The sequence below is a fragment of the Andrena cerasifolii genome, chromosome 5, assembly GCF_050908995.1.
Source record: "Andrena cerasifolii isolate SP2316 chromosome 5, iyAndCera1_principal, whole genome shotgun sequence".
NCBI lineage: Eukaryota > Metazoa > Arthropoda > Insecta > Hymenoptera > Andrenidae > Andrena > Andrena cerasifolii.
Genome location: NC_135122.1, coordinates 15391528 through 15408519, shown reverse-complemented (window position 1 = coordinate 15408519; position 16992 = coordinate 15391528). Strand labels below are relative to the sequence as shown.

Below are 16992 nucleotides of genomic sequence, written 5' to 3'. Positions count from 1 at the left end.
TTGGGACAAAGAATTTGCTCAGAGCCAACGATTATCGTTTCAATCTCTCCCCCCCCCCCCTGCGACCTTACCTTCCGTGACAAAAACAAAGATGGACGCCGGCTTGGTATTCGACGCGTTGCACGTGTAATTGCCAGTGTCCGACTCCACTGCTTGGTGGATCGTCAGTCGACTCTGAGTCGAACTGGAATCGGTCTGTACGGACACGTAGCATCGCGTGGTGTCGAAATTTATCATTCTGTTATTGTGATACCAGAAAACGTATTGCGGCGGTGTTGGACTCTGAAACGGGTGAAAGCAGACATTCATTCCTTGGACAATTATCATCGGAACAACATCCCGTGGTTTCGCCGTAGGCGAGGTATAGGAGCGTCACATACTTCTGTCTAATATGGCGAGGTGTTAAAGTTTTCGGATAGGCAAAACGAAGTTGGACAGTATAACACTAACGTCTCGATCCTTCTGGTATAAAGAGTTTAACGATAAACGTATTCAGCATGCGGTGATCGTTGATCGTAGATTCTTAACCATACTCATTAACCTCTATGGGCACTTGCTGGCAAGCACGCGCAATGTGTCAAATTTAGCACAGTTTAAAATTCATCTTTTCATTTCCTTCCAAGATGGAGCCAAAAATGCAACCGTCCGAAAGCTGTTGCACGTTACTGTATTACCGGCAGTACGAGTTCTCAAACTTCGACGCGTTAATCATTGTGAACAGTTACAAAGAGCTTACACAATTCGGTTTATTTTCCTGTGGACCGCGATGACGCGTAGGTAAACCGGATTTATCGAGAGGAAAAGGAATCGTATATTTTAGACACCATTGTCTACTTTGTTTTTCTTGCGAGGGGGTAGGATCGTTAACAGGAATCGATACGTTGGCCGATAATCGCGACGCCATCTGGTGCAATGAAATTCAGTTAGGATAATTGTTACAGCGAACGACATCAGCGGTCACTTTTCTTTTCGACGCGTCCGGTAGTTGGTTTTTGGTGGTTTAGCTTCGCGGTTGCCCTTCCGAACGGGCAAAGGATCGGATATACGGATGCGTTTTTTTTTCGACAAACACGGGTACGAGTTGCGGATGAAGCAGCAGGGCGAAGTGAACGAAGTGGAATCGAACGACGAAGTCAGCCACTTGCACCGAGCTCCATCGAACATGAGTATACGTACATCTCTTTCACTCAGCCGAGGCGATGCAGAAAATTGTTCTTTGCATCCGACTTCGCGGATTTCGGGAAATAGTTGGAGCCTGTACCGAGCGTTTATCGTGTCGACGTCCCGAGCATTATATCTCGCGCGGTATAGACGCGCAGGTCGGCGCGACACGATACATAATGCATTTATGAATACCCTATCGCCTTGTGCCGCGCCTGTCGGAAGCCATATTGCTTTTTAATACTATCAATTCGGCGCGCGCGCGCGGGAATTCATAGACGCATTCTATCGGTATCGAAAAGTGACGAAAACGTTGAATAGATTGAATATATTAGAGGATCGTGCTCGTCTTCCTTTCGCGTTAGGTGCTTCGAAGGAAACGTTCTCTTTTTTTTCGCTCCGCACAGGAGGCAACCCCGTGTGGATGGAGAAAAGAAACGCCACAGTTTATTTTCGTTGCTCGATAGTGCCGAGCCCGCAGCGCAGCGGCGGCGATGCCGCTTTAATGCACTTCCACTCTCGTATTCGCGACTAAGCTGCGCCTATTTCGCATAGAGGTCTTTTCGCTGTACGCATGGCTGCCGAAGGCGCATTGAATGTTCGCACGAGCTGCGAGCTGCGCGTTTCTATGCGCCTTCGTTAAGCGGATAGACCTGAACGCTACGCGGCCTTTATTCGCGCCGCGCGATTATTACGTATCAATGGGAACTCGCGGAGACACGCGGGGTATTTTATTATTCCCGATAAACGTGTGGATTTCAGGTGAAAGTTAAGAGTGAGAACTGGTGGGGAAAGGTTTTGTTTTCTTTGCAAACGAAATCCGAGTCTACAGGGTGGACCGCGGTGAACGGTGCAGCCGAGCAGGGATTGCAATACCGGTAAACCGGTTTACCGGTTTACCGGTAAATCGCGAGAAATATCCTAAAATTTTTACCGGTAATTCGATAAATTACATATAGTTTACTCTTATATTTTCAATACCTTAAAAACTACCGGTAAATTATCGGTAAACCGGTTTTGATTAAAAATTTTACCGAATTACCGGTAATCGAAAAAGTCGGTAATTTTGCAATCCCTACAGCCGAGAAGATGATTCCGAATGAAATATGTATACGAATCGAGAATGTAGAAGGAACCTTTTTATACAAGTTTCTGTTCCTCGAGAAAGTCGAACTTGTTGTCGCATATTCTTCACTGCGGAGATTTCGTATTCTACATCCTCGATTTGTCTCTGAGAATTTTCGGTAAGGACAGTGCCACCAGGGGACAGTTAATGAAAATTACAGTTCTGTAATGAGTCGAGCTGAGATGTCAGGGATATTTAACTTCTTCAAAGTTGCTCCATATTTAGTAAAGAATATAAATCGGCTTTGTCGAGTCTTACCTTTTCTATTATGCATACGAGATTTATAATGGATCCTACGTCGACGTGATGCTCGCCGCTCCCTAATATAAATGCTTCTGGTATTACTATGTTTAGATTGACAAAGTGTGATATTATCCCTGTACTCCTCGAGACCTGAAAGTATAAATGCGAACAATACAAGAATGGAAGTAGCTTGAACAAAGAAGGAGATGTTAGAATATCCCTTTAAACAGGGAGGCACTTCTTAATGAGACTTTTCTACGTCTGAAATGCCCCACTTAGCCACCCTTCCTTCGCATAATCTTACGAGACGCTGTAATATCACGATAACGGCAACAAAACGAGGACAACTTATTATATCAGTTTTTTCTTTTCTACGAAACGTACAGGTCCAGGCTTAATTAGCCAATAACCGTTAAGAGCGAAAAGCGTAGGTCCACGAATCGCGTTTGAAATATTCAGGTCCTTAGGTGGTGAAACTTTCTTCGGGAGCGAAGTCTTTGAAACAAGTACCATCCAGTGAAACTCTAGCGGAATATAGTTCACACGATTCCAGTAAAAGTTAAGTGAAATTGTCTTCAGTAATACACCAGATAACCGCGCTAGCTCGGAGCACACAGTGCTCCATCGTTCCTAGAGTAATTCACTGACAATTCTAGTTATCGCACATTCTGTTTTAATTATCCTAATAATACGGCTCGGTGTACTCGAATCGAAGCCGGCTATCTATTGGCGTAATTATTAATTTCATTACTGACTCGAGGCAATCAACGCTGGGCGCTTAAAGCTTATTGAGCAACGGCAAATATGTCTAGCAGAGGGCTAACGATTTCCCGGCGAGCTATTATTCGCAGTACCTGGCACTCGTAGGTCCCGTTGTCCCTTTCTTGAACGTACTTGATTTGAAGGGTCCAATCGTCCGAGCCCTCCGGGTGCAGCACCTGAAACCGCTCGTCGTTCGTGTACGTGAACATAGAGCTGGTCAGGACGTGGAAGTCGCGCCGTCGTATCCAGGATATCTGAAACAGGAGGTAAAGGCGATCGTCGATCAGCCTTCTTGCCCGGGGGGGGGGCCGGCCGCCGCTCGCAGTCGGCGTGATAAATCGCCGTCTCCCCCGTCGCGCCGGTTTCCGCGTTTCACGCCCGGGGGCGCCGGGGGCGATAAACAAGTGTTCTTTACCTCGGCGTCGGACACCGTTCTTTCTGCCAAATTGCGAACTTTGCAATGCAGAAAGGCGGTCCCGCCCAGCTGCACCGTGACGTTGGAGACGGTGTTGTTGTCGTTCGCGTCGTTCACTCTCTGCAGCTCGTCCATGTTGCTGAACCACAGTGTCTTCCAATCTGACGGTATGCTGTAAGGTACCCGTCGGTCTGAAACGGTTCAGAAATCGCACGGTCAACGCAGACACCTCGTCGGATCGATCTCTTACAGGTAAAATAGCTTCTAAGCTGGTCGTTGTAATTCGCGATCCTAGCCGGTGTCTAAAACGGGATCCAGGAACGCGAATCTTCCTCGAAAGGAGGCCCCGCATTCTCCCGCCCACTGTCCATTCGCTCGCAGGAACGGCGGATTACGTTGCCGGTCCCCTGCAGTCTAATTTCCCCCAGTCGCGATTCAAAGGGGACGCTTCTTTCGCGCGGGAGAAACGATCAAAGTCGAAATTGTCGCGCGGCGATTCGAAATGCTCCTTTGGGGTCGAAGACGGTTACCTCGCCAGCTTAATATTAATTAATTAGGTTCGCTGGCATCAAAGGGAAGGAGGTTGAGCGAAAGAAACCCGAAGGAGGAGAAGTTAGACGCGCGTAGGCGACGCGCGGGTGGTAAGGACAGCCGGGGGTAATTCGAAAAGTAACAGAAAGGGGCGGTGAAGAGGGAGGAGGGGGGGGGGAGGTAAAGGGAATGGCGGGGAATAAGGAAAGCCGGTAAAGCACGGGAAAGTGGTCTTGAAGTAGAAGCGGCTGAATATAGAAATCCGTAAATGGAAGGACAGAAAATTGAGAAATATAGAAGCCGGAGAAACGAGGGTGGGGGAGGGCGGTGTGGTGGCTCGGGGAGAGTGGGGGGGGGCAGCAGAGGTCTGAGCGAAAGACAAGCACTTGAGACTGAACTTTGTGAGCTTTTGAATGCGGGGCATAAGCTACCTGCCTTTTGTTTCCTCGAGACAATGCGAAACCTTATACAACGAGACAAGAAACGGTAGAGTAGGGGGTGCGGGTGGGGGGAGGGTGGAAGGTACTCCTACTTTGCTTCGACTAGTTAGTTGGGCAGGATCGTGTTCTTTTCTTTTCTCTTTAAGTATTCCCAATTCACAGTCACCTTTGAGAGAGGGAGCAAGTGCACGCTAGGGGGATTATTTCCGCGAGGTTACCGAGCCTTTGCTATATTTCTTACACTTCCCCCTCCGCTCCGTCTATTCACTCATTTTTTTTTTTGTTGCAGAATCTCGCGTCGCCTTTTGTCTTGGAGCGGCGTTTATTTACTGCCCGGTGAATACAGGCTTTATCTAATGCACAGCGACCGGCGTTGAAACGACCGTGGCGCGATTGGCTTCTTACGCGAGCGAATTTCGAGTACGGCCGTTAGTCGGTGTAATCTGGTTTAATCTCTGGATTCTTCCAAGTCGCGGGAAGCACGTATTTGCCGGTGGGCATTGGTCGTGCAGTTGGTCGATTAAATTTGTTGCTGCGACTGGTAGGGCGTAACGTTTCAGGCTTTAGTCGCCAGTCTCTTTTTTTCTTCTTCTTTTCTGTTCTTTTTCTTTAAACGTTAAAATAAGAGGTCGGAAGAATTGTGTCAGGGATAGAGGGACGCGAAGGAGGTTCGGAGGAAGTTATGTCCTTCGCTCGGGAGATAGAGATAGGGGGACAGGTTAAATGCCCCGAGAAAATTATTTACCTTTATCGAGCGACCTGGCCAGGAGAATTGTCGGCAGGATCAGGAAGACCATGTACCACGATAGCCGGTCCCGCATCCTTGCGAGGTTTCAAGTCCTCCTGGAAAAAGGTACGGTTGGATCTCGGTTATAAACCACGAATTTGTATGCATCCGCTCGTCTCCCCCCTTGTCCCTTGTTTCTGATTTTTCCAGAGACAGGAGCACCGGCCTTATTTTAAACCACTTTTTAAAGGGAACCTACCATCCCGTTCTGTCTTCTTCTTTCTTTTTTTTTATTCACCCGCAACGTTTTCCCACGTGTTTCGTATGCGCTCGGAATGCGAGGCAACTTATCCGCGATTTATGACAGACTGCCCCCGAAGAAGTGACCCGAAACGGTGCATCTTGATATTCCCGAATGTTTTGCTTATTTGAAAAGCTGAGGGCGAAAATCTACTCGGGACGCGATATTTCACTTTCTTTTAGCTTCCCTTCTCGCATAATGGTATCCCGGCGAGGACGCTTCTCTATTGGTTTTGCGCAATGTGGTTCCAGCGAAATAAGTAAAGAAATGGAGAATACTTGTCGAATGTTACAGTGTACGTGATTTAGTCTCATTGGATTCGTACGCCCCGATCTATTCTGGCGATACGGACCGCAGGGAGGTCGCACCTTCGAAGTCATATTATAGATTTAAAATGGACAAGTGATCGAATCTCCGAATATCCCAAGTGTTTAATCTACGCGCCATTATTTTTTACTCCGCGATCCCTATAACGGCAGAACCCCGTCTCAACAAATCTGTATAATAGAGTAGGATTAACTCGACTCCCAGTCTTGCGGTATTAGTGAACAGCCGGCAGATAAAGCTGAGAATTGATAATCGCGGAATCGGGCTTGGGGGAGGAGACTAAAATGAAATAGGAAAGCGCTGGATTAAGATTAACTCGATCAGTCATAAGATATAATACAATTCCAGTAACCTGCATTTCCCAGCCGCAATTTCCCTCCCACCTTTACCATTAGTGTCTCCGCATAAATATCATCCCTATAATTTCCCCGTGCCCCATGGAGCCCGTTCCCATACCAATTTAATTCGTAGCTCCGTTTTTCCCCCTTCTTTTTGCCCGTTCAACCTAAACGAGGCCAAAGAAAAATAAAAAAGGTTGCGCGATCGTTTGTTGAAAGGTCGCGACGGTGCGCGCGTGTTATTTCCACGTTCGGTTCGAAGGTAACGAAGAGATTAATTCTGTAATGGTCACGTTCGTACACAAGCCGTGAATATCGGGTAAACGTGTTATTATTTGTCAACGCGCAGGCTGATTAAATCCGCCGGCGCGGTGGAAATCGAGGGGGGCACTTATTCCTTGCGGTCGACCCGCTACCGGTCGCGTTAATTGCCCCGTTAAAGTTCTCGCGCGCTTACGGGGGGTGGCGGGCCTCGTTTCACCGGTTAATAAAATCCGACGGAATGCAAATAGTTGCGACAAATCGAACGAGCTCGCGCGCCGCCTCGGCCGCGAGAGAATTGCTCGTATTAACGTTTAACCGCTCGTTTTTCTTTCCCCCTTTTTTTGTCCCGCGTTCCGCCCCTCCACGCAGCGCGCCGCATCTATCCGCAGAATTACTCTATAAAATTCTATTGTTCGAGTTTCTACGGGGACGCTGTTGTAATTTTTACACGATACCGTGAAGTTTATTTCGGAAAAAAAACAGGCGCTAGAGTAGGGGGGGAATATAACGCGAGCTGCGAAGCGTTAACATACCTTCGCGATTATTGTTCCCGCGTTTTTGTCCGTCGGTGTGAAATATTGAAATACCTTGTTGCCGATGGTATTGTCGTAGCTATCGCCTCGCGTACGGCTGATACCATGATTTATTCGAGAGCGGAGGCTGGAATTGGCCGTAATAATTGACAAGTGTTTAGCGCGGGGGAAGTCGAAACGTAAACTCGATTTAATTGGCACGTTTCCGAAACGCGTGCAAAGAGCAGCGCACAGTTTTTTTCAGCCGTCCCGGTAATACGCACGATTTACCGTTAACGACGGCGAAATTGTTATTAGAGAAAACGCCGTTGCACCGACGAAATAAAGAACGCAATTAGCCATTACAGATAAACGGAATTTGCATTTATCCAGCATCGCCTCGGTTTATTTAACGCCGTTATCTAGTAATTTCTACGCGAGCGCGAAACCCCGCGATTTAATGCAGCTAAACTCTGGCATTCGTATTTCATAATTACGTAAAAAAAAAAAAAAAAGAAGAAGAGGGAGCCGGTAATAATTTCCCTGCGAAAGTTATTTACGCGTTTCATTTGCATATAGCAGCGAGAATCGAAGAGGGAAGTAAAAATTGCGGGCAAGTGGAATTAATTGGGGACGGGCGTCATAAAATCGAGCAACACATCGACGTTCCAGTAGTATTCCGTGAAATTCAGCGAGCCGCGAAAGGTTTCGCTACTTTCCTTTTAAACTGCAAGCAACGTCTACCACCCTTGTTACCCAGATTATTTACCAATCCCGCGGAAATACTGTGGAAGCCCCGCGATCCAAACAACTAGCGCGACAACTGTTCCAATAAACAAATCCTCGGACACCAGACGAAAATTATTAACCATCCACGCTCTCTACCCGGCCTACCATCACGAGAAATCCTCGCAATGCACTTGCCAGGCGTTCCTCGAGACTCCCCATAAAACTAAAGCCAGCTTCTCCGAGGATCCCCCTGTTGCCAATCGTTATCCGTGATTTATCGCTTCCTGGTGACCCGAGGATCACGAAAATCGGGTCTCATCCCTCGACTTCGCCACGCTCCGGCGCGGGGGCTCCCGTTCCCGGGCTGGTTTGCATAAATTTTCAGACGCGACGATCGGATCGGCGTCGCGATAGAAGTGGCGTACGGTGGCACGTAACGCGTATGCGTAGTTGTTATTGATTCGTTGCCAATATAATGCGCGACGATGCGGGCCGGAGTACACGATCGCCGTAAGTAGCTGGTCCACCTTCACGGGGGACTAGCTCCGGACGCCGATTGGCTGGCTGCGACGGAACGGGGACCAGCGCGGGCGGTAAATGCGGTAAATGCACCCTGATGAAACAGTTGCACGGCAGCGTAGGTATATACGCGATACGCCGGCACGGTACACGCGGTTAATGGAAACCTTTCGTTTGGTACACGCCGGGATCGATAAATGGGTCTGCAGGGAGCAGTTGCAAAGAGTCGAAGGGGCTGCCGCTTGTACGTCTGCCGATGCTCCTTACGTATGCATGGAATTGGCTAAGATTAGGGGTGCCGAGGGGTGGCTGCGACGTTGCCCTTGCAGAATTAAAGCACGACCCGTGTTTACCGCGAGATGCTTCACCCTTCGGCCCAGTTATGCAAGACGAACGCGCAAGTGGGATAGATTCGGCCCGCCGTTTCGGTGTTCCCTGTCGTTGGAGGTCTTCTACCAGGGTCTTTTTTTTAGAGAGGGTAGGTACTTTGGGAAACTTTCGATTTCTATCGGCAACGTGCTTGCAAACCTTTCGTCCCTGTCTTTCGCTTGCAGGTCGATGGAAGAGAAGGTGGTAAAATGAATTTCGTGATTTTCCAACGTTAAAAGCGCGCGTCGGATCCGCGCGGCGGATTTAATGGACGCGGGGAAAGCTTATTTATCGAGCGTAAGATCTGTTTGCTTTCAATTCCCGCGTTTGCCCGATCTACGGGCCGTATTTATTTGTTGCGCGTCAGTTTTCTGATTTGCAAAGCAGCCCGGGGAATCGATGAATCCCGCCGCGGTCGCGCTGGACGATAGAAAGCCAGCGGGGACAATTCCGCCGCTCTCGCTTTAACAAACACGGGGGGATAATGAGATTTGTGCAATTGTACAACCAGTTGAACCGCGGGTCTCAGTTCGACGGATTCTTCTCGCGATACCTTTAACCGGCTCTCTTACCGCCGCGGCACGCGTTCCCACGGTACTTAGACAAATCGCGTTGCTTTAGAATCGTTACGTGCCAACGTCGAACTTGTAAACGTAGCGTAACCGTGAAATATGGCTTTAACTAATATTCGAATAATCTAAGCATTCGAATATTCGAATACTGGAAGACCAGAGAATTCGAATAATTTCTTCGAATATTCGAATAACTAGGAGTATTTGAATATTCGAATACTGGAATACCAGAGAATTCGAATAATTTCTTCAAATATTCGAATAATTAGGAATATTTGAATATTCGAATACTGGAATACCAGAGAATTCGAATAATTTCTTCGAGTATTCGAATAATTAGGAGTATTTGAATACTCGAATAATCAGGAGTATTTGAATATTCGAATATTCTGATTGTACCGAATAGTAATCTGAACATGCAATATTTCTTCGCACGCTATCGTGAAATTCTTTTCATATTAGCTTTTACAATATTTGTTTGTCTTTCAAACAATAAATTTGGAAGTTTATTCATGTTTGGTAAATTTATACATTTCGAAACGAAAGCAACCATCAGTTATTAGTATTATTATTTTTATAATAATGAGTAGACAACCCCGACGGAGTCGGCCAAGAACCCCATAAACGATTTTCAGGAACTATAATATTTTTATTTTCCCTCGTTACTATAACGGCATTTCTCTATATTTATAGAGTACTAGCAAAATACACCCGCGCTTCGCTTCGGGCCTAACAGATATTAAGCACTCCATGAAAACACATTTCATCCCTTTTCACCAACCCCTTGAAATTGCTTTTTAGGCATTTATGTAGGTAACCTTTCGAAGTAAAAACCAAGTTGACATCTAATCGGGCCTAAGAGATTTTGAGGAACCGTGAAAATACATTTTACCCCTTTTCAACCCCTTAGGGATGGAATTTCCAAACATCCTTCCTTAGTGGGTGACTACGTCGCGAAAACAATACACCCTCCATATTTCACGTTCCTAGGTTAAACGGTTTCAGCTGGGCGTTGATGTGTCAGCCAGTCACTTCTTTTATATAAATATAGATTATTCGCTTTGTATGTAGATGTGTACATGGATATAGGGATGTGTATGGACTATGGACGAATGTGTCTATAAAGAGCAATATGAAAAGAATTTCACGATGAAGTGTGAAGGAATATTGCATATTCAGATTCCTATTCGGAACATTCCGAAATTCGATCGCTCCGAATATTGGAGGAAATTATTCGAATATTCGAATAGTCGAATAATTACAGCTCTACCGTGAAACGGTGGCTAGCTGCTTCCGCTGCGCGCGCTTCGCGGTGCAAACGCATCCGTCTAAGTTTTCACGCTTTAAACTCTCAGCCATGGTTCGCGTACGCGAATAGGGTTGAAGGTGGATGCGGTTGGGGGTTGAGCGCAGTCAGGGGGGGGGGCGACGATATCGGCGGAACAGCGGTTGTATCGTGCGTGACTTCGCATGTTAAGTGGCATTACCAATGTATATACACTTATTCCGGGTGCCATTGTGCTATAGTGCACGCTTACGAAATGGAAACAGGTCGTGAACGTGAGGGGATGAAGAACGTATGGTCGATAGGCCGCTGACGAATCGAAGGTGATTTCGTTTTCAGGTCCCTTTAAAAGATTCGGGAGCACGTTGGATCGCACGTGGAGCAGGTAGAAATACATAGCTGCCCAAAGGCGGTTGCCCACTTTGTTTGCCGCTCTCGACCCGGGCGTGTGTAGAAAATTTTCATTCTTACCGCTCTCAATTAACTTAAGAGCAATTAACACTTGCCTCAACCCGGAGCACGTTCTTTCTGCTATAAAGTAGCCCAGCGTCGGGATGATAGCGCAGTGTACCCTGTACGTTTCGAAAGGTGCCGCAATTGTCCACCGAACGTAAGAATTCTCAAAATTCCCTAGAAAATTAATGCGACTTACTCCTCGTGATCCTGTTGAGACATTTCGCGGATCAGACGCTGGGCACATATTTGTTGGCGTATACGGTGGAACAGCGATACGAGCTGTAAACAGAGGCCTGTGCACCGCTGGGCCTCTTTGGGGCTTGCCAAGCACCGAGGACCGTGGTTGTCCCAGTCAGTTCTTCTCCAGACGCAGTAGACGCTACACGCGATCCTTTCCAGTTTACACGAACAGTTTTCTATTATTCCTTATGATTATCATTTAACACTATATTGACTCCGTTGTATCAATAAAGTGATTTTATTGTATTCGCTCTATAGAGTTACTGCTCACTCTACCGGGTAACCCAACAATATTTTCTATCAAAAGTTAACGTATTCAGTATGTATAGCGTTCGCACTGTTGCAAGTAGATAAGCTGGCATTCGTTTCAGTTTGATCACTACCAATTAAAACTCACGGACAAGTTCAACGAATAAAATCCCCTCTTTTCCCAAAGAAAGCAGCAGAACGATTGTCCACGCTTTCGGTCCAAGATCTCTGAAAGTACTTTCGAATGCATCGTTCGCCAGCACGTCCCCAGAAACGTCCCACTGCAGTTGCGCGCCGGCTCGCATGTCCCTGGCCATTGTCGTTGAACGGTCACCGCGCGAATTAAGATCGAGATGATCGAGCTAGGTGGACGGTGGCCTTTAACGAGGACTCGTGCGGCACGGTCGGGTCCACGCCGCAATTATCTATCGCGCGATAATATGTATATCTGTTTCATCGTGTACGTGACTCGTCATACGTGATCCCGGGGAGTTAGGGGCAGTTACAGAGACCGCCTCGATATGGTCCGTCCGATTTCGTTCGGCAACGGCCACCCTCGGGGGGGGGGAGGGGGTATAAATTTTACGAGGGTGTTTCAATCTTATCGTTGTGTTCCGAGAGGAAAACCGCCCCGGGTTTACCTTCGTCACCGGCACGAAGCGCTTCTCGTTTCGCTGAACGGGGATGGTCCGTGAGCCGGGCGTCTCATTATTTTTAATTGAGGCGAAACTAACAGTTTCGGCGGTGGTTACGCGCGAATCACATTATCCCGAAACAATAACTCGCCACGGAATGTCGTCGGCACACGTTAATTATCTTGCGCGGCGTCGCGACGCGGAGCGTTTTGTGCTGGTTCGAGGAGGGAGCAGCGGGCCGTAGTCGCGCTAATAATTCTTCCGCGCTGAGTAGAGGGTGATCATTGGATTCCTCCCGAAGAAACGAGCGGGAAAGTTCGGCGCAGAATCTTTCCATACGAGCCTCTGTATTTTCAGAAAACTGATTCTCAAGGCGGGTGGAAGCGAAGGAGCCGCGCGATCGGTGGGATCGGTCTTAGTTGCATTCCTTTTATTCTCGCCAAAGCAGCTGTCTCCTCGCGGAAGAATTATTAGCTAAGTTTTCTACCACTCGCTCTGTTCACTAGTGGATGCCCTTGGAATCTGTTAAATGGCTCGTCGAGACTGTAATTAAGGTTCGAATAACCATATCCAGCGAATATCTGCATGGGATCTAATACAACGTCCATCATCACTTCCGATATACTCCTCACTCGATCTCCCCCAATACAGCCTGCAGATTCAAGTGTGGTCTCGATACCTCACTGGCAGCCCCTTCCGAAACAGCTGTTATCTGGCGCGAGGGATAGTAATTATTAACGAACACACGCCGGCCAGTAACAGGATAATTTGTTCCTTTCACCATGGCCTCGATGGGATCGAGGGGATGACCGAGCGCGCGCCGCACGAACCTCCCTATCGCGCGATCTTGCGCGATACTTCCGCTTTGCGAGCGCTCCGTTACACGAGGGCGGTTACGCGATATCTCGACCGACATCCCTCGCCCCGTTGGCGTCCGAACGAACCAAGGAGCGCCGATTCTGCGGCCGCCTTTACGCGGGCAACGATTCATTCCCCAATCGATGCCTGAGCCGGGCGTACCCGACCTGGCTGGATCGATCACGGTACTCAAGCCCATCGACGAATCACGCCTGGCGGTGTACAGATTCCGCCGCAAATCGGTGATCAATGCTGTTGGTAGGTAGCGGTCCTCTTTTCTGGTCTCGGCCCTGCTGCCACGTCTCGCTCGTTACAGCCACGCGATCATCGATAATCACGGGGTAGAAATGCTGAAAGGGTCTAACCGGCAAAATATAGCTTTGCATTTTTGCTGGCTTCGGATTCGTGGCTTCCCGCTGTAAGATGCTGCGCGAGGGAGTTTTAACGATGGGGTTGTTAACGCATTGTTTGGGATGTTTGAGTGGAAAAGCGAAGGTGCACAATTGCACGCGTACGGCGGTGAATTTTTTAAGATTGTCTTTAGAGGGTTTATAGAGAGTCAGTGACTCAGTTTTAGCGACTCGGAGGATAGAGTATTCGGAGGGATTAGAGACTATTGATCCTGGAATAAGATTATTCGTATTCCACCCTGATACAGAATAATTGCACGCGGCGGTACAGCGGTGGATATATCGCGAAATAATCGTAGCTTTCTTTAGAATCTATGCTGTAAGCGATGATATAGCATGGACACTGGGGATGTAATAAGGGCTATAAAAATAGCAGGTGTTTTAAACGACTATTGTGGCGTTGTAATTAGAGTTCCGTTGTGCTGGAGATTTAGCACAGCCGCAATTGAGGTAATATTTAGATGTTCTATTTAGGGCTGCTTTATTTTCGAGAAGGGGCGAATAACGCCGGATTATTATTATTATTATTATTATTAAACGTCTTTATTGCAAAATCGGTGATGAAGTCGAGGTCGCCCAAATGCACGATCCACAGTCTACTGTAATTTCTAATCCCCCCGTTTCTAATTCGCGTCAGTTCTCCAAGGTTACGAATCCTTCCCTTCCCATCGTGAACTATGAGATCGGCATCCGACACGAATACGAATTCCGACGCACCAACACGTACGAACATCTATTGGAACGTCAGGCATTGCTCGCGCCCAGGGAAGCATATTTGCAGCGCGGAGGGTTGAAAATCGAGCCTGTCGCCTGTAAAATATCCCCCGCGATTCTTGTATCGTTGCTCCGATTACCGTTCCAATTCTCGCGAGTTTGGAGCATTCAAGAGGCGTTCCGTCGATCGTTCCTTGGCAACCGTGCGCGGATCGAGATTTCGAGACGATCAGCCCGATGTTAGGGGATTATTCTCGAGCGAGTTATCGATTCGCGCGTGCACAGTTTTTCTCCGAGCTTCCACATAAATTTCAACTCTCCCTGCATCCCTCTCTGCCTCCTCCCCCTCTCCTCTCTCTCTCTCTCCCTCCAGCTCTATCAGGTGGAGGTCGAAAGATTGAACGACTCCTCGGTATCGATCCCCTTTTACCTTGCCTGTAAAACCCTTGCACCGTATGTCGAATGTGCATGTCGGTGCCGGCATGGCTAAGCGGTCGCGCCCAACGCCCAGTCTATTTCCTGGACAGGGCGATACCGAGAAAATTGAAATTTTACGGCGGACACCGCCGACGATTCTACGTGCTGCGCACTTTTTCGACGCGGACGGCGAACGGCGCGCGCTTCGAAAATAGCCTCCATTGATCGAATTCGACTACCGACCCCCGACTCGAAACAGCCCCTTCTTCCCGCGTGTCAAAATTTTTCGCCGGCCCGCCAGCGTCACACGCGCGATAAGCTCTTTTCGCTGATGCACCTAATCAGGTGTCATTCGCATCGGGGGAAATCGAGTCTGTCATAGCTGCTGGCATTGTTGAAAAATCCGCTTTCTCGCTCCAAGCGAGAGCGGCGAAACGCGCGAAGACAGTCCGTGTACACCGCCACGGCGGCATTCAGGGGGCAATTCACCGGAACGATTCCTGGAAATCGTGTACTACCTTCTTCAAATCCAAGGCATATATTAAATTGTTCGTTGAACATTATGTGGGGCAGTTCTATAGCCACTAGTATTCTGTCGTGAAAAATGCATGGAACGAGAGTCTAATGTCTGATGGAATTCCCTCGTTCCACGTCGCTCATTCGTTTCCAAGGAACGCAGATTTCATCATCCGCGCGTGTCATGTACCTTATATCGTCCCGGTAATAGACGTAAATCCCGAGGCGTTGAAATGCTGGCACTCGCCAGGCCTCGGAGCGGACGTCGAACGTTTCGATGGGACGACGGGACTCTGGGAGAACGTCGGGTACGATCGTTCCGCGAGGACTGGCTCGTCGGGTATCCGCGACACTCGAACCACGAGAAGCCCAAGAAGGTAGCAAAAGAGTTGGCCAACGATAATAGGGTGGACGGGAGTGTTGGCACTGTTGAAGACGGTTTAAAGGTGGATCTTTCGGTGAAATGATAGCAGAAGTGGCTTTCGCTTCTCAATTTCGCCGCTCCTCGAGTGTGTCTCTATAGCCGGCTGGAAAGTCTCGCGGCGCGCTCGTTCGCGAACGATCTTAAGCTCGAACGTTAAGCAAAGGTTTGTCTTCGTTTAACGAGCAGCCGTACAGTCCGGGCAGTTACGTAAAGGACATAGTTGATGCGGCTTCCCGCTAGATCCAGCCGTTCTCCCAGGTAGATTTCGCGCACCCCCGGATTGGAGGACCGGGCAACGCTCGTATAACCAACGATACTGTTCCGCGGCTTTCCCTCCGCGCGATTATACGTACGAATGTAATTATCGAAGCGGCCGAGTGCTTAATTAGGATCAGCACGGAAGCACGGGGATTTATTCTCCCGAAATGTGGGTTAAATTTTGCTCGCCGCGGTGAAAATGCCCGGGGATCAACTTAGGACCCTTCGATAATCCGAGTAATCGGCGAACAATGGCCAAGCTCGGAACGCGCGCGGGAAGGTTACCGCTGAATCTTTGAAGTTGCGGTACCGGTGTACGCGTAGAACTCAATTCCGTCGCTGCTGGTAGCGCAAAATCGCGAAGCGGCGCCTGATCGATCCTTTCTCCGCGATGCACCTATCGCTGCTCTCGGGACGAATTAATACACTGTGGGGTAGTTGGAGTGGAATAATGCGTTTCAATGAGTACGATACTGTGCAACGACGTTCCATTGTATCAGGAGCGTGGCAACAAACTTGGCGCATTTACCAACAGCAGCGATCACTGGTGTTGTAACACGAGTGCGTTATAACTCTGTTTCGGATCGTGATTGTATTCCACTATCATTAAAGTCACTAAAGGCCATTAACCGTTTACAATTTTACCCTCCAGTCCCCTTCTGTTCTTCCACGTTCCACTACATCCTCAAGTCTGCGTTTCTTCTTGCTCGAGACTTCTACTGTACCCACTAGAAATTTCCCTGGGGCTTGAAACTCGGTCTACCACCATTCGAGGGTTGAAGAAACCTCCTAAATCTGTTCGAGATACGAGCTATTCCACGTCAAAACGAATAGGTGAAAAATTTAGTTTCACTGATTCTCTGCAAAATTACAGCATTTTTCGATAACCTTGCAAAAACAAAGTATACTAAATTTCAACGGCCTGTGTCAAATAGTTTTCGAAATATTTAATGTTAAAGTTGACTGACCATGGGTTCCGTGCAGTTCCAAGCGGTGTGCACCATCGTAAGTTTTATTTTTTTATTAACTGTTCCCAAAATCTCTGCACTTTTTTGAAAAAGGCATTTATTAGTTGAAGACTTAACGAATCGAATGGTATTTTTTTCAAGCCGGCCCGTGGGTGGGAACGACGTCAAATCGCGATTTGAAACTTTGACATCGATTGCTGTTAAGATTATTAACGATAAACGAAAT

At 48.0% G+C, this 16992-nt stretch overlaps 1 protein-coding gene across 2 annotated transcripts in view; it reads right to left on the bottom strand.

Annotated features, from left to right (window-relative positions):
- The window catches only part of Dpr12 (defective proboscis extension response 12), a 69988-nt gene that overhangs the window by 3671 nt on the left and 49325 nt on the right, over positions 1-16992 (bottom strand). For both annotated transcript variants that reach the window (XM_076812356.1, XM_076812357.1), the window contains exons 2-6: positions 5424-5521; positions 3708-3898; positions 3385-3546; positions 2546-2680; positions 72-282 (exon numbers count right to left, since the gene is read on the bottom strand). In XM_076812356.1, the coding sequence (XP_076668471.1) occupies positions 72-282; positions 2546-2680; positions 3385-3546; positions 3708-3898; positions 5424-5499 (775 nt within the window). In that variant the 5' untranslated portion in view covers positions 5500-5521. The remainder of the gene's footprint in view (positions 1-71; positions 283-2545; positions 2681-3384; positions 3547-3707; positions 3899-5423; positions 5522-16992) is intronic.